Raw genomic sequence first — 26,530 nt, forward strand, 5'->3', positions numbered from 1 at the left:
TAGCTTTTGTGACATGCTAAAAAGATCATCATAGTTACTAGCTTGTGGCATACTGGAAACATGGTTGTAGCTGTTTGTGGCATACTGGAAACATGGTTGTAGCTGTTTGTGACATACTCATGATACTGGAAACATGATTGTAGCTGTTTGTGACATACTCATGATACTGGAAACATGGTTGTAGCTGTTTGTGACATACTGGAAACATGGTTGTAGCTGTTTGTGGCATACTGGAAACATGGTTGTAGCTGTTTGTGACATACTCATGATACTGGAAACATGATTGTAGCTGTTTGTGACATACTCATGATACTGGAAACATGGTTGTAGCTGTTTGTGGCATACTGGAAACATGGTTGTAGCTGTTTGTGGCATACTGGAAACATGGTTGTAGCTGTTTGTGACATACTCATGATACTGGAAACATGATTGTAGCTGTTTGTGACATACTCATGATACTGGAAACATGGTTGTAGCTGTTTGTGACATACTGGAAACATGGTTGTAGCTGTTTGTGACATACTCATGATACTGGAAACATGATTGTAGCTGTTTGTGACATACTGGAAACATGGTTGTAGCTGTTTGTGACATACTCATGATACTGGAAACATGGTTGTAGCTGTTTGTGACATACTGGAAACATGGTTGTAGCTGTTTGTGACATACTCATGATACTGGAAACATGGTTGTAGCTGTTTGTGACATACTGGAAACATGATTGTAGCTGTTTGTGACATACTGGAAACATGATTGTAGCTGTTTGTGACTTACTGGAAACATGGTTGTAGCTGTTTGTGACATACTGGAAATACCTGTATGATTTTAGCTGTTTGCAACATACTGGAAACATGGTTGTACATGCAGCTGTTTGTGACATACTCATGATACTGGAAACGTGATTGTAGCTGTTTCTGACGTACTGGAAACATGGTTGTAGCTGTTTCTGACGTACTGGAAACATGGTTGTAGCTGTTTGTGGCACTCAACACATTTCAATTATGGTTATATGGCCTCATATTGTTTGTGATATAACGAATACGTGATTGTAGCTTATTATTAGTCCCATACCGGAGATTAATCCATTTAGAGCAGAGTTGTGGCCCTTGAATTGAGGAGTTATGAAAGTTTGTTTTCCAGATTTTGATATTAAGCTCACATTTTGTGTATAGCTTTATTATTTTCGTTACAGATCACGTTTTACCTTCATGGCGATTTAATCATTTTTCAATGAGTTGTGGTTCTTGAACCTAGGAGATTTTGTTGTGTCCGGTAGATGACATGTAATACTCTCAGAATGCTTGTTTAATTAGAAATAATACTAATTATTACCCATATGGTTAAAAATAGCTTGGTACATATCAAAGTGATATATCCCACAAGAACGCCAAGTGGGACATAACACTTCGATGTCACACGATGACGTCATCGACTGGCACACTACAAGTACAACGTTACAGGAATGTCAGCCAGACAAGTTGAGTGATATAAATTAAGACCGATTATGGTTAATAAATAGGATATTAAACTCCCTATCATTTCGTATCATGCTAAAGCTTGTGACAATTGAAAATTATTTCATTCGGGACATAAACATGATACAAAATGGAAGCTTGTTTAATATCCTATAATAATGTTAATATTGTTATTGCAGCCCATAGGCTTGTTTAAATAGAAATAATACTAACGATGTTAATATTGTTATTGCAGCCCATAGGCTTGTTTAAATAGAAGTAATACTAACAATGTTAATATTGTTATTGCAGTTCACAAGGCTTGTTTAAATAGAAATAATACTAACGATGTTAATTTTGTTATTGCAGCTCACGAGGCCGGGACAGTGACACTATACGTCGCTTGTGACGGCTACATCATCTCAAACAGCGAGTGTTTCGAATTCAAACCGAAGGAGGAACTGGAAACGAAGGATTCTGTTCCAGAGTGGTTTTCTATGACAGGTACACCCAGTGTAATAATACCGACAAACCCTAAATAGTGAGCTAACATACTCAACACTGACACTTCATACCGTTTGATGTCTGTGACACAGTTCCTATACAGTGTGCAGACTATATAACTTGTAGACATCACGAGGGGTATATGGCTTTTTATGTACCCTCTGTGTGTTCTTTTACCCTGAGCCGAAGGCGAGGGGGTGAAAGAGCACACAGAGGGTACATAAAAAGCCATATACCCCGAGAGATGCTTCTACAACGAATTTATCTTGCTGACATGTTAAACCATATAGCCAAATAATCAAAATAACGCCAGATAATAACTGTTAATTTATTAACGGAGCCATACCACGCTGACGTGAACGAAACCACTTGCCAGTGACAAAAAATAGTCCCATCGAGTTTTTAACTTCAAATGTTTGTAATACGAAATTGTCTGAAACAGATATTAATTAATACCAATGTTATTTATAATCTAATTATTGCTTTAGCATTAATTGGGAAGGCTGGAAACTGTTGGAAATTACAGACGGGGTATAAGAGAATTTGGCTCCGCCCACAGGGGTATACGGGATTTGTCCAACGGCAAACAACCAATGAGATTAAAGAATTTTACATGAAGGCGAAATAATGTATTTTGTTTGTAGGTTTGATTTCATTGATGCAGGTTGTACACATTGTATGGACTGTACACTTGTACAAACTGTACACAATGTACAGACTGTGTACATTGTACAGACTGTACACATTGTACAGACTTTGTACAGACTGTGTATTTCATTGTACAGACTGTACACACATTGTACAGACTGTACACACATTGTACAGACTATTTCATTGTACACTGTATTTTGTTGTACACTGTGTACACATTGTACAGACTGTGTTCACACATTGTACACACATTGTACACATTGTACAGACTGTACACACATTGTACAGACTATTTCATTGTACAGACTGTATTTTGTTGTACAGACTGTACACATTGTACAGACTGTGTACATATTGTACAGACTGTGTATACATATTGTACAGACTGTACACACATTGTACAGACTACACATTGTACAGACTATTTCATTGTACAGACTGTATTTCATTGTACAGACTGTATTTTGTTGTACACATTGTACAGACTGTGTACACACATTGTACAGACTGTACACACATTGTACAGACTGTACACATTGTACAGACTATTTCATTGTACAGACTATTTTGTTGTACAGACTACACATTGTACAGACTATGTACACACATTGTACAGACTGTACACATTGTACAGACTGTGTACATACATTGTACAGACTGTACACTCATTGTACAGACTGTACACATTGTACAGACTGTACACACATTGTACAGACTACACACATTGTACAGACTATTTCATTGTACAGACTGTGTATTTCATTGTACAGTGTGCATTTCATTGTACAGACTATTTCATTGTACAGACTGTGTACACATTGTACAGACTATTTCATTGTACAGACTGTACACATTGTACAGACTGTATTTCATTGTACAGACTACACATTGTACAGACTGTATTTCATTGTACAGACTGTGTACACATTGTACAGACTGTACACATTGTACAGACTATTTCATTGTACAGACTGTGTACACATTGTACAGACTGTGTACACATTGTACAGACTGTATTTTGTTGTAGGTTCTCAGTTGAAGAGTCTCCTAGTGGATCGTCTACAGCAGTTAGAGAAACGCCTGTCTCCTGGCGATAAAAACAGTTCACACATAAATCTACAGGTGAGATTCCCCCTCAACCCTCACCCTAGTCCCAACCCTCGCCCTCCTCCCAACCCTCGCCCTCCTCCCAACCCTCACCCTAACCCTAACCCTAACCACAAGACTAGAAAACGCCTTTCTCCTGGTAATAAAAACAGTTCACATATAAATCTACGGGTGAAATTCCTACCCCCCCCCCAACCCTCGTCCTCCTCCCTATTCCCTCCCTAACCCTAACCACAAGACTAGAAAAACACGCAACCTGTATCAGTCTAATCATTGACTCCCAAATCGGAAAAAAAAGAAAAAAAGTTTGTTTTGTTTAACGACACCACTGGAGCACATCGATGAACTAATCATCGGCTATTGGATGTCAAACATTTGGTAATTCTTACTCGTAGTCATCAGAGGAAACCCGCTACATTTTTTCTAATGCAGCAAGGGATCTTTTATATGCACTTTCCCACAGACAGGAAAACACATACCACAGCCTTTGTTCAGTTGTGGTGCACTGGTTGAATGAGAAAAAAAACAATCAGCTGAATGGATTCACCTAGGTGGTTCGATCCTGCGATACAAGCACCTCAAGCGAGCACTCAACTGACTGAGCTAAATTTGCCCCCCCCCTCCCCCCCAAATTGAAAAAGTCATGTTTCAGTAATTAGCACTGGGAGTTTGTTCATTTTTCGATGAACCTAAAAATTATGTCGTCAGGGAACGTTATATCTGATTTTATATGGACAAGTTATCGTGTTATTGCTTATGGATAAAAAATAATTCAAAATAAAGGATGACGTTTTAGTGTTATTATTAGCCTGTATGATTCAAATTTAAAAGTATTATCTGTTACTTCCTTTTCGTTCATCTGGGTATGAACAAAAACAATCATCCGCAAACTTATGCGATAACGGCTTCGCCGATTCACAGTTTACGGATAAAAAAACAATTCATACCCGGATGAACGTAGAATCCTTAAATATTTGGTGATTTTAGTTTTTGGTAAAACGATCAAATTTATGATCATATTAGCTTTCACAGCTATCGATTGCTCAAAATGACTCTGACCTGCTGCCATTGTTGTTTATTAAAAATACTCGTCGTCATCCACTTTTTCAACTCAAAATTTCCAGGTATTTTCCACTGAAAAACAAAAAACTAAAGATGCCATAGGCTCAATTAATCTATTTCCTGTTGTTCTATTATTATCTCTGGTTAGTGCCATGTGCAAAACGGCGGGAAATATGAATTGGGAAATACACTGTGTACAGTGTACAGTATGCCGACTTGTGTGACGTCAGGCGAGGTATCTTGCCTGCAGTAGTCTGATGGTTAGGTATGGTATGGCAAGGGAAGCAGTTCTAGAAAGTCTGGAAATTAGACAACTTAGACTTAAAGTGTGACTTTTTTTCCATCAAAGGGCGGGAAACATGAGACTAACATGGATTTATGATTTATCCTACGACGACTGTTGACAGATTTACCATTTATATTAATTGTTATTGTTTTGTTCAGGAACATGGTTCACGTGTGACTGAACAAAACAATACGAACGTGGTTCAATCTGAACAAAGACAATATGAACATGGTTCACGTGACTGAACAAACAATATGTACATGGTTCAATCTGAATACACCTCAACCATGTTCATATTGTCTGTTCAGAGTGAACCATGTTCATATTGTTTGTGTTCAGAATGAACCATGTTTGTGTGTTCAGAGTGAACCATGTTTGTATGTTCAGAGTGAACCATGTTTGTATTGTCTGTGTTCAGAGTGAACCATGTTTGTATTGTCTGTTCAGAGTGAACCATGTTCGTATATTGTCTATGTTCAGAGTGAACCATGTTCTTATTGTTTTGTTCAGTCACATGAACCATGTTCATATTATCTGTGTTCAGAGTGAACCATGTTCGTATTGTTTTGTTCAGAGTCACGTGAACCAGGGCCCAGAGGAGGATGAGCGTCAGATTGTCGAGTACTCTGACCAGCTGGCTAGCCGTGACTGGCTGAACCTGACGTATCCGAAGGCTGGACACTGTGGCATGACCTTGCTCCACCTGGCGGCCGCGCTCGACTACGCCAAACTGGTCAGCGTCTTCATCAAGTGGAGGTGAGAGTCAACAGTTGGTGTGAGTCATTAACAAAATGTTTAGTCCAGCACATTAACAGTCAAATGAGAGTCGGTTGGCGTGAGTCATACAAAATGTTTAGTCCAGCATAGTAACAGTCAAATGAGAGTCATTTTGCATGAGTTATACAAAATGTTTAATCCAGCATAGTAACAGTCAAATGAGAGTCAGTCAGTGTGAGTGATACAAAATGTTTAGTCCAGCACAGTAACAGTCAAATGAGAGTCAGTCGGTGTGAGTCATACAAGACGTTTAGGCCAGCACAGTAACAGTCAAATGAGAGTCAGTCGGTGTGAGTCATACAAGACGTTTAGTCCAGCACAGTAACAGTCAAATGAGAGTCAGTCGGTGTGAGTCATACAAGACGTTTAGTCCAGCACAGTAACAGTCAAATGAGAGTCAGTCGGTGTGAGTCATACAAGATGTTTAGTCCAGCACAGTAACAGTCAAATGAGAGTCAGTCGGTGTGAGTCATACAAGACGTTTAGTCCAGCACAGTAACAGTCAAATGAGAGTCAGTCGGTGTGAGTCATACAAGACGTTTAGTCCAGCACAGTAACAGTCAAATGAGAGTCAGTCGGTGTGAGTCATACACAAGCACACGTTTAGTCCAGCACAGTAACAGTCAAATGAGAGTCAGTCGGTGTGAGTCATACAAGACGTTTAGTCCAGCACAGTAACAGTCAAATGAGAGTCAGTCGGCGTGAGTCAAACAAAACGTTTAGTCCAGCACAGTAACAGTCAAATGAGAGTCAGTCGGCATGAGTCATACAAAACGTTTAGTCCAGCACAGTAACAGTCAAATTAGTCAGTCAGCGTGAGTCACACAAAACGTTTAGTTCAATACAGTAACTATCAAATGAGTCGGTCGGCGTGAGTCACACAAAACGTTTAGTCCAATACAGTAACAATCAAATTAGTCAGTCAGCGTAAGTCACACAAAACGTTTAGTTCAATACAGTAACTATCAAATGAGTCAGTCGGCGTGAGTCACACAAAACGTTTAGTCCAGCACAGTAACAGTCAAATGAGAGTCAGTCTGTGTGAGTCATACAAAACGTTTAGTCCAGCACAGTAAATATCAAATGAGTCAGTCGGCGTGAGTCATACAAGACGTTTAGTCCAGCACAGTAAATATCAAATGAGAGTCAGTCGGTGTGAGTCATACAAGACGTTTAATCCAGCACAGTAAATATCAAATGAGAGTCAGTCGGTGTGAGTCATACAAGATGTTTAGTCCAGCACAGTAACAGTCAAATGAGAGTCAGTCAGTGTGAGTCATACAAGATGTTTAGTTTAATACAGTAACTATGAAATGAGAGTCAGTCGGCGTGAGTCATACAAAACGTTTAGTCCAGCACAGTAACTATCAAATGAGTCAGTCGGCGTGAGTCATACAAAACATTTAGTCCAGCACAGTAAGTCAGATGAGAGTATTTGTGCTGGGGTGTCATTAAATATTCATTCATTCATTCATTTATTCATACCACAGTATTGTGAAAGAAACTAGAGATACATGAAAAGAACTACATGTGCAGACAAACCATTAGACTGTTTTAATCAAAACGATGTGTTTGTTTAATACAGAGATACGGTATTTCATACATATAAAAACAGTTGTCAATTTATTGGTTGTACATGTTGTAATGAGATACAAAGAACCTGCCGCCATTGTTCATATTTGCATTATAGAAATAAATAATAGTTATCGAGACAAGCTCTGGATATTTTTAGACTATTTCTCCATTTAAACATCATAGACTTTAGCTTCTCTCTGTTATAATTGATCGAAATGTATTGCAGGTTTGTAGATAAGCTAAATTTAGCGTCCATTTTCACAGGTTAAAACTAGGGTGTGCGCCTTAAAGTTGACTGATTTAAAAACGTCAAATGTTTCTGTAATTTCAGGGCAGAGCATCCGAGCCCTATCCTGGAGTACGAGGTAGATGCTCACTGTGTTGACAACTATGCGTGCACTCCACTGGTGAGTATCAACTAGTTATTACCCACATAGTTCAAGATATACAGGGAAATATATCCAGTATGACGCACGTGTGTACTCCACTGGTGAGTATCAACTAGTTATTTACCCACATAGTTCAAGATATACAGGGAAATATATCCAGTATGACGCGCGTGTACTCCACTGGTGAGTATCAACTAGTTATTACCCACATAGTTCAAGATATACAGGGAAATATATCCAGTATGACGCGCGTGTACTCCACTGGTGAGTATCAACTAGTTATTACCCACATAGTTCAAGATATACAGGGATATATATCCAGTATGACACGTGTGTGTACTCCACTGGTGAGTGTCAACTAGTTATTACCCACATAGTTCAAGATATACATGGAAATATATCCAGTATGACGCGCGTGTACTCCACTGGTGAGTATCAGCTAGTTATTACCCACATAGTTCAAGATATACAGGGATATATATCCAGTATGACACGTGTGTGTACTCCACTGGTGAGTATCAACTAGTTATTACCCACATAGTTCAAGATATACAGGGAAATATATCCAGTATGACGCACGTGTACTCCACTGGTGAGTATCAACTAGTTATTACCCACATAGTTCAAGATATACAGGGAAATATATCCAGTATGACGTGCGTGCACTCCACTGATGAGTATCAACTAGTTATTACCCACATAGTTCAAGATATACAGGGAAATATATCCAGTATGACGCGCGTGCACTCCACTGGTGAGTATCAACTACGTATTTGACCGGAAATAAGCCCAGGGGGCCAAGACAACTCATTGTGAGCTTAGCATGGGGTGGGCTTATTCCCAGACAAGCGGCCTTTGTTGAAAAAAATTATAATAATAATTAAATGAACTAGGAAGAAAACAAATAACGTTAGTAGCACATCTATCAATTAGTGTTCCATTTGTTATTAATGAATAATAATTGTTTATTAATTAAATTGGGTTTTTTACTAGTATCTAATTATCAGAAACACACCTTCTATGTTACAATTACTTACCAGTGCTGTTTATTTACATCCGAAATTTAATGCTGAGAAGACTTAAAACAACAGCAATTAACAACAAACTCAATAGCGCATACACACGTTTCTGACACAGGCAGCCAGCTTACAGTACAAAGAATTGTCAATCTAGGTCATTGTTCTTAGCCAATCAGAATAAGGTATTTGCCAAATTAGCATTAACTGTGGACCCAGTGTGGTGGTAAAAATAGACATTGGTTTTTGTTCAGTCTTCGGCTTGGGTACTTCAAAGAAATACTGCAGGCATGAAATTGAAAACAATATTACACACTGTTACTGTTAAGACTGCTAAATCTCACTGGTGGTAAAATACTATGTTATATTTGTGTTTAATTATCTGCAGGAGGTATGATCTTTTAAATGAACTTTGAGCAAACTTGCAGTTTCGTGTTATTTATAAGATGACGAAGTTGGGGGTGGGCTTATTTATGAATGAGGGCCTAATTTCTTAAATGCTATCAAAACAGAGGGGGGCTTATTCAAAGTCATGGGCTAATTTCCGTTCAAATACGGTAGTTATTACCCACATAGTTCAAGATATACAGGGAAATATATCCAGTATGACGCACGTGTACTCCACTGGTGAGTATCAACTAGTTATTACCCACATAGTTCAAGATATACAGGGATATATATCCAGTATGACTCGTTAGTATCAACTAGTTATTACCCACATAGTTCAAGATATACAGGGAAATATATCCAGTATGATGCGTGTGCACTCCACTGGTGAGTATCAACTAGTTATTACCCACATAGTTCAAGATATACAGGGAAATATATCCAGTATGACGCACGTGTACTCCACTCGTAAGTATCAACTAGTTATTACCCATATAGTTCAAGATATACAGGGAAATATATCCAGTATGATGCACGTGTACTCCACTGGTGAGTATCAACTAGTTATTACCCACATAGTTCAAGATATACAGGGAAATATATCCAGTATGATGTGTGTGTACTCCACTGGTGAGTATCAACTAGTTATTACCCACATAGTTCAAGATATACAGGGAAATATATCCAGTATGATGTGTGTGTACTCCACTGGTGAGTATCAACTAGTTATTACCCACATAGTTCAAGATATACAGGGAAATATATCCAGTATGATGTGTGTGTACTCCACTGGTGAGTATCAACTAGTTATCCAATAACTTACCCATGATATCCATGTCCTAGACCCAGGTGATAATGTAGTGTATTAACCCGCTTAATAATGGTATGAGTATCAACTAGTTATCCAATAACTTACCCATGATATCCATGTCCTAGACCCAGGTGATAATGTAGTGTATTAACCCGCTTAATAATGGTATGCAAATTTAAAGATACAGCGAAACCCCTCTAAACTAGACACCCTTGCGACCGAGTATAAAATGGACCATGACAGTGATAGTAATAAGCAGAATTTTTCATTTGTCCACCAGACAAGAACAATGAGAAATCTACTTGTCCAGCAATATTTTCACTTGTCCAGATAAATATTATTTTTTATGCAAGTACAAGAACCATATTTTTGATTTGTCAGAATGAAACTTCATTGAACATTTTCTCCTGTCCACAGGACAGCCACTAAGGTACATTTTGCTTGTTCGAGCAGACTTTGACTTGTCAGGACAAACGGACAAGTGCTTATTTCGAATACTGCATGAAAAATGTCTGGTTTTGGGGGAATTCCTGTTTATACTAATTTGCAAGGTCTTTACTGAATTAGCTAATAATGTGTTCCTGTCAGTGGGTCATTTGTTTACAAGCCAGCAAGGCCTGTATACTTGAGCATTACGTTTTCATAAGATGTAGTTAAAATGTGTGACATCATACTAATTTGTGCTAATCATGATAACGTCATATTACCAATGGAGGCAACTCTAGTACTATAATTTACTAAATATGGAATGAAAATGTCTTATAGGATAAATAGAATTCACTACTTGTGTTTTTTATGAAATTTTGTGAAATATCAACCTTGACAAATACAGATTAACGTAGACTCAGTTGGTATTTTCCATATTAAAAAACACTAGTGATGAATCCCCTATTTATTATTCACATAGTTCTAGATATAGAGGGAAATATGTTCAATATGACACAAGTGTCTTAGTGCTTACTAAAAAAGGATGTTATTTTGTCGTCTCATTCTAGTTACGTTAGAAACATTTTAACATGGTCCTTGTTATTCATAAAACTAATATTATGGATGATGTGGATAATAAAGAAATTGTTACACTCGCGTGTGAGTCGTACTGATTTTATAAAACTTGTGTGAGGATCCCTGTATTACCCTCGCACTTGCCAGTAAAATCCGTACGACACACAGGCTCGTATAATCTCTCTTTATTACCTCAGCAGTCACTCATATCGGGAAAAATATTCTGCACTGGTGTAATGTACAGTGCTTTTAGACAATTTGATGCTTACAAACCAGCAACCTTGTCCAGTACTAAATATGATGTCATCACGATTTGTCAAACACACAAAATGACGTCAAGTAGTTTAAAGAGTTTGTGTTTACCGCTTTCTGTTTTCAGTGTTAAATTTGTAATAAAATGTTAGATTAATGCAATTCATTATAGATTTGTTTTTAACAGAATATATAGAAGTTTTGTTTTTGAAACATAAACATGATTAGAATAAGTTATAGCAATACCCAGAACAGTGTGAAAAGTGGTTTATATTGTTTCTATATAGGTTACATGTATGTGTGCGTATATTGAAAATAAAGACTTTTAGGCACAAAATTAGCTGAGGTCACTCATTTATTTCCGTTGAAAAACCCATATACCGTGAAACCCCTCTAAACCAGACACAGGATTAAGTAAAATGTCCCATTTCAAGAGGTATCCAGTTTGGAGAGGTGCTGTTCTGTACTGGTATTTAAAATCTGACTATGAAAAACGTTCTGAGGGAATTGCATTTTACATAGTGTCCGTTTTGAGAGGTTTCACTTTATATGAAAGTTAAAGTTTGTTTTGTTCAACGACACCATAAGAGCACATTGATTTATTAATCATTGGCTATTCAGGGATTCTAGAATACTGTAGCCTGACGCCCATGGCGAGTGTTTTTTCACACTAAGGCTAGTAAAAAGTTTATTCCACCATGCCAAGTATAATAAAAGAAATAAATTTTTTTTTTTTTAAAAACTACTAAAAAATATCCCCATTTTTTTTCACTAATCTCGATAAAACATGCACGGAATTGTTTTTATAAAAAGCAAGCTTAACTCTCCTTTTTCTCCCCAGATGTGGGCGTGTGCGAAAGGGAACATTGACGCAGCATTGACGTTGTACCACTGGAACCCGGGCCCCCTCAACATCTGCAACAAGGACGGTCATCTCCCGCTGACCGTCGCCCGGAAGAAAGGTCACTATAATCTGACCAATCAAATCGAGCAGCTGGAGCAGAGTCGTGTCCAGACGTCGACATCATCGTCCTCATCATTCCAAGCATGCACGCAAACCACATTCACAACGTCGTCCACCCCCCTCAGCTACCCACCCCTTGATAGCCCCTCACTGTTCTCCACCTCCCAGGGTTCGGGCAGTGAGGAGGACGAGAAGGACCTAACTGCCGACATCACCCCGTCTCCGCCATTCCCACCCGATAGCCGATTGGTCAGGCGCCTCAGCGAGCAGGTGCTTGGCTCCTCCCACCGTCCAATCAGCAAGTGGTACTCGGTGGACATCCTGCCATCGGGGGCAGAGTTTGATGAGACGTCTCTGAAGGGCGAGGTGGTTCGGCGGCGTGCAGTCCGCGAGGCCAACTCGGAGCCCAGGCTCTCGTTTGTTGGTTCGGACAGGAGTACGGTTGTCGTGGCAACATCGGTGGGGGTGGTGGCGGCCGATCACACGGACGATGATGATGTAGAGGTGCTGCCCGATATCCTGATGCAGCAAGAGACAATCTTACAGTTGGTGACGGATCACGTACAGCAGAAAGGACCGGCCGACAGGCTGGTGCAGATGGATACAGGTTAGAGATGGTTCTCTTAGTGTGCTGTAGGAGGGGGAAGGAGAGAGAGAGAGACCCACAGACACGGACACAGAGACAGACAGACAGACAGACAGACAGACATAGAGAAAATGAGGGAGAGAGACAGAGAGAGGGAGGGACAGAGAGAGAGGGAGAAATAAAGAGGGACAGAGAGACAAACAGTGAGAAAGAGAGCGAGAGAGAGAGAGAGACACACACACAGATAGAGAGAAACAGATAGATAAAGAGAGAGAGAGAAACAGAGATAGATAGAGAGATAGATAAGGAAGATGGGAGTAGTTAGAGAACGGTGATGAAAGACAAAGAAAGACAGGAGGGAGAAGTTGAGATGAAGGGACAGACAGAGGAAACTTACAGTCTACAATTAAGGAAGAGTGAGAGAGAGAAACTAGGAAAGAATAATATACATGCTGTGCAAAAAGAGAGAGAGAGAGATAGAGAGAGAGACTGAGAGAATCGATTAAAAGAAATACTGAGTTAGAGAATTGATCGAGAGAGAGAGACAATTTGAGAAATAGATTTTAGTATATTTTATTTATTGTCAGTTTTGTTTTATGTTTTTGGGGGGATTTTTTTTTTACTTTCCCTTTCCTTCCTCTCCTTTCAATTCCATGTCATTTCCTTCCGATCTCGCAGCTTCTCCTATTTTTCAAATTCTTTTACTGTCCACCTCCACATCCCAGTCCTTGTCTCTCCAGTCACTCTGTGGCCAACCATGCCACACACCTTTCATTTCCCAAGAGCTTTAAGCTATGGGCATGGTCTGACCTCTGCGAAAAGTGTTCAGTGATTTCTTTTGGGGTTGTAACGAGGTCCTGTTTTTAGCTGTGGGCTTAGTCTGACCACTTTGGAGAATGTTGAGGGGTTTCTTCTGGCGTTCTTAAGAGGGACTTCTTTCCTGTGTCAAGCTGTGGGCTTAGTCTGACCACTGTGGGGAGTATTCAGGGGTTTCTTCTGGCATTGTAACAAGGGACTTATTTCCTGTATCAAGCTGTGGGCTTAGTCTGACCACTGTGGAGAGTATTCAGGGGTTTCTTCTGGCCTTGTAACGAGGGACTTATTTCCTGTATCAAGCTGTGGGCTTAGTCTGACCACTGTGGAGAGTATTCAGGGGTTTCTTCTGGCCTTGTAACAAGGTACATTTCCTGTGTCAAGCTGTGGCCTTAGTCTGACCACTGTGGAGAGTATTCAGGGGTTTCTTCTGGCCTTGTAACAAGGTACATTTCCTGTGTCAAGCTGTGGGCTTAGTCTGACCACTGTGGAGAGTATTCAGGGGTTTCTTTGGCATTGTAACGAGGGACTTATTTCCTGTATCAAGCTGTGGGCTTAGTCTGACCACTGTGGAGAGTATTCGGGGGTTTCTTCTGGCCTTATAACAAGGGACTTATTTCCTGTTTTTAGCTGTGGGCTTAGTCTGACCACTGTGGAGAGTATTCAGGGGTTTCTTCTGGCCTTGTAACAAGGTACATTTCCTGTTTTTAGCTGTGGGCTTAGTCTGACCACTGTGGAGAGTATTCAGGGGTTTCTTTTGCATTGTAACGAGGGACTTATTTCCTGTTTTTAGCTGTGGGCTTAGTCTGAACACTGTGGAGAGTATTCAGGGGTTTCTTCTGGCCTTGTATCAAGGTACATTTCCTGTATCAAGCTGTGGGCTTAGTCTGACCACTGTGGAGAGTATTCAGGGGTTTCTTCTGGCCTTGTAACAAGGGACTTATTTCCTGTATCAAGCTGTGGGCTTAGTCTGACCACTGTGGAGAGTATTCAGGGGTTTCTTCTGGCCTTGTAACAAGGTACATTTCCTGTATCAAGCTGTGGGCTTAGTCTGACCACTGTGGAGAGTATTCAGGGGTTTCTTCTGGCCTTGTAACAAGGGACTTATTTCCTGTATCAAGCTGTGGGCTTAGTCTGACCACTGTGGAGAGTATTCAGGGGTTTCTTCTGGCCTTGTAACAAGGGACTTATTTCCTGTATCAAGCTGTGGGCTTAGTCTGACCACTGTGGAGAGTATTCAGGGGTTTCTTCTGGCCTTGTAACGAGGGACTTATTTCCTGTGTCAAGCTGTGGGCTTAGTCTGACCACTGTGGAGAGTATTCAGGGGTTTCTTTAGCATTATAACGAGGGACTTCTATCCTGTTTTTAGCTGTGGGCTTAGTCTGACCACTGTGGAGAGTATTCAGGGGTTTCTTCTGGCCTTATAACAAGGGACTTATTTCCTGTATCAATCTGTGGGCTTAGTCTGACGACTGTGGAGAGTATTCAGGGGTTTCTTCTGGCCTTGTAACGAGGGACTTATTTCCTGTATCAATCTGTGGGCTTAGTCTGACGACTGTGGAGAGTATTCAGGGGTTTCTTTAGCATTATAACGAGGGACTTATTTCCTGTATCAATCTGTGGGCTTAGTCTGACGACTGTGGAGAGTATTCAGGGGTTTCTTTAGCATTATAACGAGGGACTTATTTCCTGTTTTTAGCTGTGGGCTTAGTCTGACCACTGTGGAGAGTATTCAGGGGTTTCTTCTGGCCTTGTAACGAGGGACTTATTTCCTGTATCAAGCTGTGGGCTTAGTCTGACCACTGTGGAGAGTATTCAGGGGTTTCTTCTGGCCTTGTAACAAGGTACATTTCCTGTGTCAAGCTGTGGCCTTAGTCTGACCACTGTGGAGAGTATTCAGGGGTTTCTTCTGGCCTTGTAACAAGGGACTTATTTCCTGTATCAATCTGTGGGCTTAGTCTGACCACTGTGGAGAGTATTCAGGTGTTTCTTCTGGCCTTGTAACAAGGTACATTTCCTGTGTCAAGCTGTGGCCTTAGTCTGACCACTGTGGAGAGTATTCAGGGGTTTCTTCTGGCCTTGTAACAAGGGACTTATTTCCTGTATCAAGCTGTGGGCTTAGTCTGACCACTGTGGAGAGTATTCAGGGGTTTCTTCTGACCTTGTAACGAGGGACTTATTTCCTGTATCAAGCTGTGGGCTTAGTCTGACCACTGTGGAGAGTATTCAGGGGTTTCTTTTGCATTGTAACGAGGGACTTATATCCTGTTTTTAGCTGTGGGCTTAGTCTGACCACTGTGGAGAGTATTCAGGGGTTTCTTCTGGCCTTATAACAAGGGACTTATTTCCTGTTTTTAGCCCTGTGCTTAGTCTGACCACTGTGGAGAGTATTCAGGGGTTTCTTTAGCATTATAACGAGGGACTTATATCCTGTTTTTAGCTGTGGGCTTAGTCTGACCACTGTGGAGAGTATTCAGGGGTTTCTTCTGGCCTTATAACAAGGGACTTATTTCCTGTTTTTAGCCCTGTGCTTAGTCTGACCACTGTGGAGAGTATTCAGGGGTTTCTTTAGCATTATAACGAGGGACTTATATCCTGTTTTTAGCTGTGGGCTTAGTCTGACCACTGTGGAGAGTATTCAGGGGTTTCTTTGGCATTGTAACGAGGGACTTATTTCCTGTTTTTAGCTGTGGGCTTAGTCTGACCACTGTGGAGAGTATTCAGGGGTTTCTTCTGGCCTTGTAACGAGGGACTTATTTCCTGTATCAAGCTGTGTGCTTAGTCTGACCACTGTGGAGAGTATTCAGGGGTTTATTCTGGCCTTGTAACAAGGTACATTTCCTGTATCAAGCTGTGGGCTTAGTCTGACCACTGTGGAGAGTATTCAGGGGTTTCTTCTGGCCTTGTAACGAGGTACATTTCCTGTGTCAAGCTGTGGCCTTAGTCTGACCACTGTGGAGAGTATTCAGGGGTTTCTTTGGCATTGTAACGAGGTACATTTCCTGTGTCAAGCTGTGTGCTTAGTCTGACCACTGTGGAGAGTATTCAGGGGTTTCTTCTGGCCTTGTAACAAGGGACTTATTTCCTGTATCAAGCTGTGGGCTTAGTCTGACCACTGGAGAGTATTCAGGGGTTTCTTCTGGCCTTATAACAAGGGACTTATTTCCTGTATCAAGCTGTGGGCTTAGTCTGACCACTGTGGAGAGTATTCAGTGGTTTCTTCTGGCCTTGTAACGAGGGACTTATTTCCTGTATCAAGCTGTGGGCTTAGTCTGACCACTGTGGAGAGTATTCAGTGGTTTCTTCTGGCCTTGTAACGAGGGACTTATTTCCTGTATCAAGCTGTGGGCTTAGTCTGACCACTGTGGAGAGTATTCAGGGGTTTCTTCTGGCCTTGTAACAAGGTACATTTCCTGTATCAAGCTGTGGGCTTAGTGTGACCACTGTGGAGAGTATTCAGGGGTTTCTTTGGCATTGTAACGAGGGACTTATTTCCTGTGTCAATCTGTGGGCTTAGTTTGACCACTGTGGAGAGTATTCAGGGGTTTCTTTGGCATTGTAACGAGGGACTTATTTCCTGTTTTTAGCTCTGTGCTTAGTCTGTCCACTGTGGAGAGTATTCAGGGGTTTCTTTGGCATTGTAACGAAGAACTTATTTCCTGTTTTCCTGTTACTTGTAGATGAGGTTTCCTCCGTGAGAAGCGACAGTTCGTTTGTCGATGTTGAAAAGGTGTCATCTGATGAAGAAAGTGAAAGCAAGACGGCGTCGGGCTCTGTTGAACCAAGTGAGATCATTACTAGTCCCCTGCTGGCCCAACCGGAGATTTGAAATTTTGTGTATAGCTTAATCAAGCAGTGTTACAGATGGAATTTGACTTTTATGAAGATTTACCCATTTTTCAAAGAATTGCGGCCCTTGAATTTAGGAAATAGAAAATTTTGTTTTTCTGGAGGTTTTATTGCAATGTCTCAAGATCTGGAGCTGAAATTTTGTGTATAGCTTTATCATGTCTTGTGACATATCATAACTTTCATGGACTTTTATGCATTTTTCACAGAGTTATGGCCCTTGAATTTACAATAAAAAAAATCCAGAATAGGGCAAGACGGGATCATTGTGAAACAACTATAAAATTAATATGCTATTTAAGATTCAGAATTTTTTTAATACAACAGTTGAATTATGAGCTTGACAAATTGTTATATTGTTTTAGGTTCCGATACGTTTGAATCTAAGAACCAGATCGTGAGCCCCAGATCGTGAGCCTAACAAATGATTGTTTTGTTTTAGTTTCCGATACGTTTGAATCTAAGAACCAGATCGTGAGCTTAACAAATGATTGTTTTGTTTTAGGTTCCGATACGTTTGAATCTAAGAACCAGATCGTGAGCTTAACAAATGATTGTTTTGTTTTAGTTTCCGATACGTTTGAATCTAAGAACCAGATCGTGAGCTTAACAAATGATTGTTTTGTTTTAGGTTCCTATGCGTTTGAATCTAAGAACCAGATTGTGAGCCTAACAAATGATTGTTTTGTTTTAGTTTCTGATACGTTTGAATCTAAGAACCAGATCATGAGCTTAACAAATGATTGTTTTGTTTTAGGTTCCGATACGTTTGAATCTAAGAACCAGATCGTGAGCTTAACAAATGATTGTTTTGTTTTAGTTTCCGATACGTTTGAATCTAAGAACCAGATCGTGAGCTTAACAAATGATTGTTTTGTTTTAGGTTCCGATACGTTTGAATCTAAGAACCAGATCGTGAGCTTAACAAATGATTGTTTTGTTTTAGGTTCCTATGCGTTTGAATCTAAGAACCAGATCGTGAGCCTAACAAATGATTGTTTTGTTTCAGGTTCCGATACGTTTGAATCTAAGAACCAGATCGTGAGTCTGGCCAATCAGATTATTGCAGCGATGCCGGAGAGGATAAAACTGTCGCCAGCGAAAGAGGACGCGTGTGAGGTTCGCCATCGCAGCGAGTCATACAGCTCGGTGCCATCCCAGGGGTCACCGCCGCCAGCATCGTTCGGAGACGACTCCGGCATTTCCACACCCATGACTGACAGTCTGGCCTTCGACGAGTACAGGTATTCATACAGCACACTGCTGTCTTGTAAATCATTTCCACTCCCATGAGTGACAGTCTGGCCATTGATGAGTACAGGTATTCATACAGCACACTGCTGTCTTGTAAATCATTTCCACACCCATGACTGACAGTCTAGCCTTCGACGAGTACAGGTATTCATACATCACACTGCTGTCTTGTAAATCATTTCCACACCCATGTCTGACAGTCTGGCCTTCGACGAGTACAAGTATTCATACAGCACACTGCTGTCTTGTAAATCATTTCCACTCCCATGACTGACAGTCTGGCCTTCGACGAGTACAGGTATTCATACATCACACTGCTGTCTTGTAAATCATTTCCACTCCCATGAGTGACAGTCTGGCCTTAGACGAGTACAGGTATTCATACATCACACTGCTGTCTTGTAAATCATTTCCACTCCCATGACTGACAGTCTGGCCTTCGACGAGTACAGGTATTCATACAGCACACTGCTGTCTTGTAAATCATTTCCACACCCATGACTGACAGTCTGGCCTTCGATGAGTACAGGTATTCATACAGCACACTGCTGTCTTGTAAATCATTTCCACTCCCATGAGTGACAGTCTGGCCTACGATGAGTACAGGTATTCATACATCACACTGCTGTCTTGTAAATCATAATCAGTCATCTGGCATTTTTATGTATGCCTGTCGGTGGGCCCATTGGGCTATTTTTCGTTCCACCCAATGCACCACGACTGGTATATCAAAGGCTGTGGTATGTGCTATCCTGTCTGTGGGGTGGTGCATATAAAAGATCCCTTGCTGCTAATAAAAAAAGAGTAGTCCATGAAGTGGCGACAGCGGGTTTCCTCTCTCAATATCTGCGTGGTCCTTAACCATATGTTTGACGCCATATAACCGTAAATAAAATATGTTGAGTGCATCGTTCAGTAAAACAGTTCCTTCCTTTTTATGTATGCATTGGATAGTTATATAAATCTTCATTTACGATCTGCGTTTTTGTCTATCACACAGTGTGCCTTTTGGTGGGCTCAGGTATGGAAAGTATTACTTGTTTTATTTTGTAGATTAATTTCATTTGGCCATTTCTTCTCCTGCCTCACTTGTTTGATAAGCACAAGGCCTGATACTGGTTACTGTAAAACATAGCTATATAGCCACATTGTTAACACTATGATTACAATCTTCCCTCCGTTATTTAATTTACTGTATTCCGATTGGTTAATGTCGCTTAAAAACTGAATATTATCCTCAGAAAATGATGTCATTACTTCAAACGAGACATCATGACATAAAACTGGTCATGGAATGATTTTAGAAACTGATGTTTGTGTATTTTTAACCAAATAAGTTGTGGTTTGGTTTTAATTATAATAATTGTTTGTCATTTTTTGTGAATGTATCGATGTGTACCAGTAACAAATTTTGTATAAAATTGCTTTGCTACATTACAAGAAAACACACTTCACAGAGTTTGAAGCAATGCAGAGTTAAAGTCCGACCCAGACTGTTAACCACTATGGTAACTTACTCTCGTGCCGTTAATCACTGTTAGGTTTTACCCGCATTTTGTGCAGACACTAATTGTGAAGAAAAAAACCCATTACAGTCATACAGTTTCCAATTACTAGATGGTAATAATGTTACCTATATACAATTTGTGACTGTTATACATCGATTTAAAAAAAAGAAAAAGACAAGCGATGTTCTGTTTCTCCTGTTTTAAATACACTGCAGTGTTAACTTTGTATAAATCATTGTGGTTTTTCTCCTGTTTAAGATACACTGCAGTGTTAACTTTGTATAAATCATTGTGGTGTTTTTTGTATTTAAGATACACAGACCTAGGGACCCCCGCGTCCTCACTCAGTCCTGAGTCCACTTGTCTGCCGAGTCCATACAGTCCTTACAGCTTCTCCCTGGACTCCCCGCCCCCCACCACCGAGGACTTCACGGAGTACTTCAACGCACCCACCACCTTCATGGAGAAAGACTTTTCACAGCTCACGCTATCGGGTAAATATCGGCTTCATTACAAATATCACCATTGTGAGGTATAAATAAGACTTCACAGCTCACGCTATTGGGTAAATGTCAGCTTAATTACAAATAGAATCTATCACCACTGTGAGGTATAAATAAGACTTCTCACAGCTCACGCTATCGGGTAAATGTCAGCTTAATTACAAATAGAATCTATCACCACTGTGAGGTATAAATAAGACTTCTCACAGCTCACGCTATCGGGTAAATGTCAGCTTAATTACAAATAGAATCTATCACCACTGTGAGGTATAAATAAGACTTCTCACAGCTCACGCTATCGGGTAAATGTCAGCTTAATTACAAATAGAATGTATCACCACTGTGAGGTATAAATAAGACTTCTCACAGCTCACGCTATCGGGTAAATGTCAGCTTAATTACAAATAGAATCTATCACCACTGTGAGGTATAAATAAGACTTCTCACAGCTCACGCTATCGGGTAAATGTCAGCTTAATTACAAATAGAATCTATCACCACTGTGAGGTATAAATAAGACTTCTCACAGCTCACGCTATCGGGTAAATGTCAGCTTAATTACAAATAGAATCTATCACCACTGTGAGGTATAAATAAGACTTCTCACAGCTCACGCTATCGGGTAAATGTCAGCTTAATTACAAATAGAATCTATCACCACTGTGAGGTATAAATAAGACTTCTCACAGCTCACGTTATCGGTAAATGTCAGCTTAATTACAAATAGAATCTATCACCACTGTGAGGTATAAATAAGACTTCTCACAGCTCACGTTATCGGTAAATGTCAGCTTAATTACAAATAGAATCTATCACCACTGTGAGGTATAAATAAGACTTCTCACAGCTCACGCTATTGGGTAAATGTCAGCTTAATTACAAATAGAATCTATCACCACTGTGAGGTATAAATAAGACTTCTCACAGCTCACGTTATCGGTAAATGTCAGCTTAATTACAAATAGAATCTATCACCACTGTGAGGTATAAATAAGACTTCTCACAGCTCACGCTATCGGTAAATGTCAGCTTAATTACAAATAGAATCTGTCACCATTGTGAGGTATAAATAAGACTTCTCACAGCTCACGTTATCGGTAAATGTCAGCTTAATTACAAATAGAATCTATCACCACTGTGAGGTATAAATAAGACTTCTCACAGCTCACGCTATCGGTAAATGTCAGCTTAATTACAAATAGAATCTATCACCACTGTGAGGTATAAATAAGACTTCTCACAGCTCACGTTATCGGTAAATGTCAGCTTAATTACAAATAGAATCTATCACCATTGTGAGGTATAAATAAGACTTCTCACAGCTCACGCTATCGGTAAATGTCAGCTTAATTACAAATAGAATCTGTCACCATTGTGAGGTATTGGCTTCGTTTACAATAAATGTAACACATCCAGCAGTAATTTTTTAATATGATATATTTGACAAAAAGTACTTTTATTTCTTTCATCTTTTAATATTTAAACTTGATATTTTATCCAGAATTATAAAAAATAAATCATACCGATCTGCAAACAGTGTTGTTTGCTTGTTATAGAATCTTGACAGGGGTCTAGGTTAGTAGACCAGTTTTATTTTAATGTTGCAAAGCATTGTAATAATATAGCTATTTTTGAATTTGAATGATGTCAGTATTCCAATGTCACTTTACATCTACTTAAAATAACACTAAACTGGGTACATGACGTTTCCATTTTCAGAACGCTGGAAAAATTCCAAATTATATGCAAAATTGCTTTTGAAATTTTTTTGTTTAAACATTACTAATGCACCTGAATGTGTTTAAAGAAAATCTTGTAATTAAAAAATGTACCATTTATGAAACATGGATTTCAGGTGAAATTACAGTGAGATATGTTATATTTATTGTGTATGAAGCTAAAACAAGGGTGTACGAAAAATTACTGTCGTCGACTTTAGGGTCTGTCAGTTTAAATAACTCCTCTTGTCCTCTGTTTGTACAGACCAGGAACAGAGGAAGCTGTACGCAGCAGCAAAGGTGATTCAGCATGCGTACCGCCACTACAGGGACAAACAGCAGCAGCAGCAGCAGCAGCAACAACAACAACAACAACAACAACAACGCACAAAGGAGATTGAAGCTGCAATTCTCATTCAGAGTTATTACAGAAGATACAAACAGGTGGGTACCGGGTGGTCATTTATCATATTTTTAGAAATGTCCATTTAACTTGGCATTGTGCAGAGATATGGCCTTGATCACTACTTCTAGTTCAGTCAGCCAGTAGAAAGGTGCCAGAAAGCTGTGCTAGAAAAAACCTCTAGCACATGACATACACAGACAGAAAACACACACACACACAACACACCGACAAAATGGACACACACCGACACCACACACACACAACACACAGTAGCACTGTATAAACATTACATTTCACAGATCGACCCACAGATGCAACAGAGTTGAAATTTGTAGTTACACTTTTTATAGATACCATTCGGGTCACTTTGACAATTTCCGTAGCATAAGGTAAATGTATGTGTATGTTTGTTTATAATTGATTACCAGAAATTGTAATCGATTAGTTGGAATTTGGATTTTACCAACCACTTTTCGATTATTCCAATTAATCGGACCGCTGCTACTGATTACTGGAACTGATTACTAGTTTTGAAGTTTTATACCATTTATTATTGTTTATTTATTCTATTTTTTCAGTACGCTTATTTTAAGAAGATGACCCAAGCTGCCGTATTGATACAGAACCAGTTCCGCAGTTACTACGCTCAAAAACGTCTCAAAAAGTCACGTGACCCTGCCGCAGGCCTGCAGAGTCGACCCGGGTCGGAGCGGCTCAAGAAAGGCCGTAACCAATCCGTCATTATTCAGCAGCGATTCAGGTAACGGTCAGAGTTTGACGACACAGCCGAGCAGAGTTTCGCTTTATGCTATATATTATCTGTGCGGCTCAAGAAAGGCCGTAACCAATCCGTCATTATTCAGCAGCGATTCAGGTAACGGTCAGAGTTTGACGACACAGCCAAGCAGAGTTTCGCTTTATGCTATATATTATCTGTGCGGCTCAAGAAAGGCTGTAACCAGTCCGTCATTATTCAGCAGCGATTCAGGTAACAGTGAGTTTGACGACACAGCCGAGCAGAGTTTCGCTTTATGCTATATATTATCTGTGCGGCTCAAGAAAGGCCGTAACCAGTCTGTCATTATTCAGCAGCGATTCAGGTAACGGTCAGAGTTTGACGACACAGCCGAGCAGAGTTTCGCTTTATGCTATATATTATCTGTGCGGCTCAAGAAAGGCCGTAACCAATCCGTCATTATTCAGCAGCGATTCAGGTAACAGTCGGAGTTTGACGACACAGCCGAGCAGAGTTTCGCTTTATGCTATATATTATCTGTGCGGCTCAAGAAAGGCCGTAACCACTCCGTCATTATTCAGCAGCGATTCAGGTAACAGTCGGAGTTTGACGACACAGCCGAGCAGAGTTTCGCTTTATGCTATATATTATCTGTGCGGCTCAAGAAAGGCCGTAACCAATCCGTCATTATTCAGCAGCGATTCAGGTAACAGTCGGAGTTTGACGACACAGCCGAGCAGAGTTTCGCTTTATGCTATATATTATCTGTGCGGCTCAAGAAAGGCCGTAACCAGTCCGTCATTATTCAGCAGCGATTCAGGTAACAGTGAGTTTGACGACACAGCCGAGCAGAGTTTCGCTTTATGCTATATATTATCTGTGCGGCTCAAGAAAGGCCGTAACCAGTCTGTCATTATTCAGCAGCGATTCAGGTAACGGTCAGAGTTTGACGACGCAATCGAGCAGAGTTTCGCTTTATGCTATATATTATCTGTGCGGCTCAAGAAAGGCCGTAACCAATCCGTCATTATTCAGCAGCGATTCAGGTAACGGTCAGAGTTTGACGACACAGCCAAGCAGAGTTTCGCTTTATGCTATATATTATCTGTGCGGCTCAAGAAAGGCTGTAACCAGTCCGTCATTATTCAGCAGCGATTCAGGTAACGGTCAGAGTTTGACGACACAGCCAAGCAGAGTTTCGCTTTATGCTATATATTATCTGTGCAGCTCAAGAAAGGCCGTAACCAGTCCGTCATTATTCAGCAGCGATTCAGGTAACGGTCAGAGTTTGACGACGCAACCGAGCAGAGTTTCGCTTTATGCTATATATTATCTGTGCGGCTCAAGAAAGGCCGTAACCAATCCGTCATTATTCAGCAGCGATTCAGGTAACAGTCAGAGTTTGACGACACAGCCAAGCAGAGTTTCGCTTTATGCTATATATTATCTGTGCAGCTCAAGAAAGGCCGTAACCAGTCCGTCATTATTCAGCAGCGATTCAGGTAACGGTCAGAGTTTGACGACGCAACCGAGCAGAGTTTCGCTTTATGCTATATATTATCTGTGCGGCTCAAGAAAGGCCGTAACCAATCCGTCATTATTCAGCAGCGATTCAGGTAACGGTCAGAGTTTGACGACACAGCCAAGCAGAGTTTCGCTTTATGCTATATATTATCTGTGCGGCTCAAGAAAGGCTGTAACCAGTCCGTCATTATTCAGCAGCGATTCAGGTAACGGTCAGAGTTTGACGACACAGCCAAGCAGAGTTTCGCTTTATGCTATATATTATCTGTGCGGCTCAAGAAAGGCCGTAACCAGTCTGTCATTATTCAGCAGCGATTCAGGTAACGGTCAGAGTTTGACGACGCAATCGAGCAGAGTTTCGCTTTATGCTATATATTATCTGTGCGGCTCAAGAAAGGCCGTAACCAATCCGTCATTATTCAGCAGCGATTCAGGTAACGGTCAGAGTTTGACGACACAGCCAAGCAGAGTTTCGCTTTATGCTATATATTATCTGTGCGGCTCAAGAAAGGCTGTAACCAGTCCGTCATTATTCAGCAGCGATTCAGGTAACGGTCAGAGTTTGACGACACAGCCAAGCAGAGTTTCGCTTTATGCTATATATTATCTGTGCAGCTCAAGAAAGGCCGTAACCAGTCCGTCATTATTCAGCAGCGATTCAGGTAACGGTCAGAGTTTGACGACGCAACCGAGCAGAGTTTCGCTTTATGCTATATATTATCTGTGCGGCTCAAGAAAGGCCGTAACCAATCCGTCATTATTCAGCAGCGATTCAGGTAACAGTCAGAGTTTGACGACACAGCCAAGCAGAGTTTCGCTTTATGCTATATATTATCTGTGCAGCTCAAGAAAGGCCGTAACCAGTCCGTCATTATTCAGCAGCGATTCAGGTAACGGTCAGAGTTTGACGACGCAACCGAGCAGAGTTTCGCTTTATGCTATATATTATCTGTGCGGCTCAAGAAAGGCCGTAACCAATCCGTCATTATTCAGCAGCGATTCAGGTAACGGTCAGAGTTTGACGACACAGCCAAGCAGAGTTTCGCTTTATGCTATATATTATCTGTGCGGCTCAAGAAAGGCTGTAACCAGTCCGTCATTATTCAGCAGCGATTCAGGTAACGGTCAGAGTTTGACGACACAGCCAAGCAGAGTTTCGCTTTATGCTATATATTATCTGTGCGGCTCAAGAAAGGCCGTAACCAATCCGTCATTATTCAGCAGCGATTCAGGTAACGGTCAGAGTTTGACGACGCAACCGAGCAGAGTTTCGCTTTATGCTATATATTATCTGTGCGGCTCAAGAAAGGCCGTAACCAATCCGTCATTATTCAGCAGCGATTCAGGTAACAGTCAGAGTTTGATGACACAGCCAAGCAGAGTTTCGCTTTATGCT

The 26,530-nt window shown here is 40.5% G+C and overlaps 1 protein-coding gene across 2 annotated transcripts in view; it reads left to right on the forward strand.

Moving 5' to 3' along the window:
• Positions 1–26,530, forward strand: part of LOC121389900 (calmodulin-binding transcription activator 2-like) — a 76,554-nt gene that overhangs the window by 30,711 nt on the left and 19,313 nt on the right. For both annotated transcript variants that reach the window (XM_041521563.1, XM_041521562.1), the window contains exons 11-20: positions 1,824–1,958; positions 3,637–3,731; positions 5,639–5,820; positions 7,748–7,823; positions 12,115–12,844; positions 17,317–17,421; positions 18,495–18,729; positions 20,560–20,741; positions 22,734–22,912; positions 23,453–23,634. In XM_041521563.1, the coding sequence (XP_041377497.1) occupies positions 1,824–1,958; positions 3,637–3,731; positions 5,639–5,820; positions 7,748–7,823; positions 12,115–12,844; positions 17,317–17,421; positions 18,495–18,729; positions 20,560–20,741; positions 22,734–22,912; positions 23,453–23,634 (2,101 nt within the window). The remainder of the gene's footprint in view (positions 1–1,823; positions 1,959–3,636; positions 3,732–5,638; positions 5,821–7,747; positions 7,824–12,114; positions 12,845–17,316; positions 17,422–18,494; positions 18,730–20,559; positions 20,742–22,733; positions 22,913–23,452; positions 23,635–26,530) is intronic.

The sequence above is a fragment of the Gigantopelta aegis genome, chromosome 15 (genome assembly GCF_016097555.1).
Source record: "Gigantopelta aegis isolate Gae_Host chromosome 15, Gae_host_genome, whole genome shotgun sequence".
NCBI classification, from domain to species: Eukaryota; Metazoa; Mollusca; class Gastropoda; order Neomphalida; family Peltospiridae; genus Gigantopelta; species Gigantopelta aegis.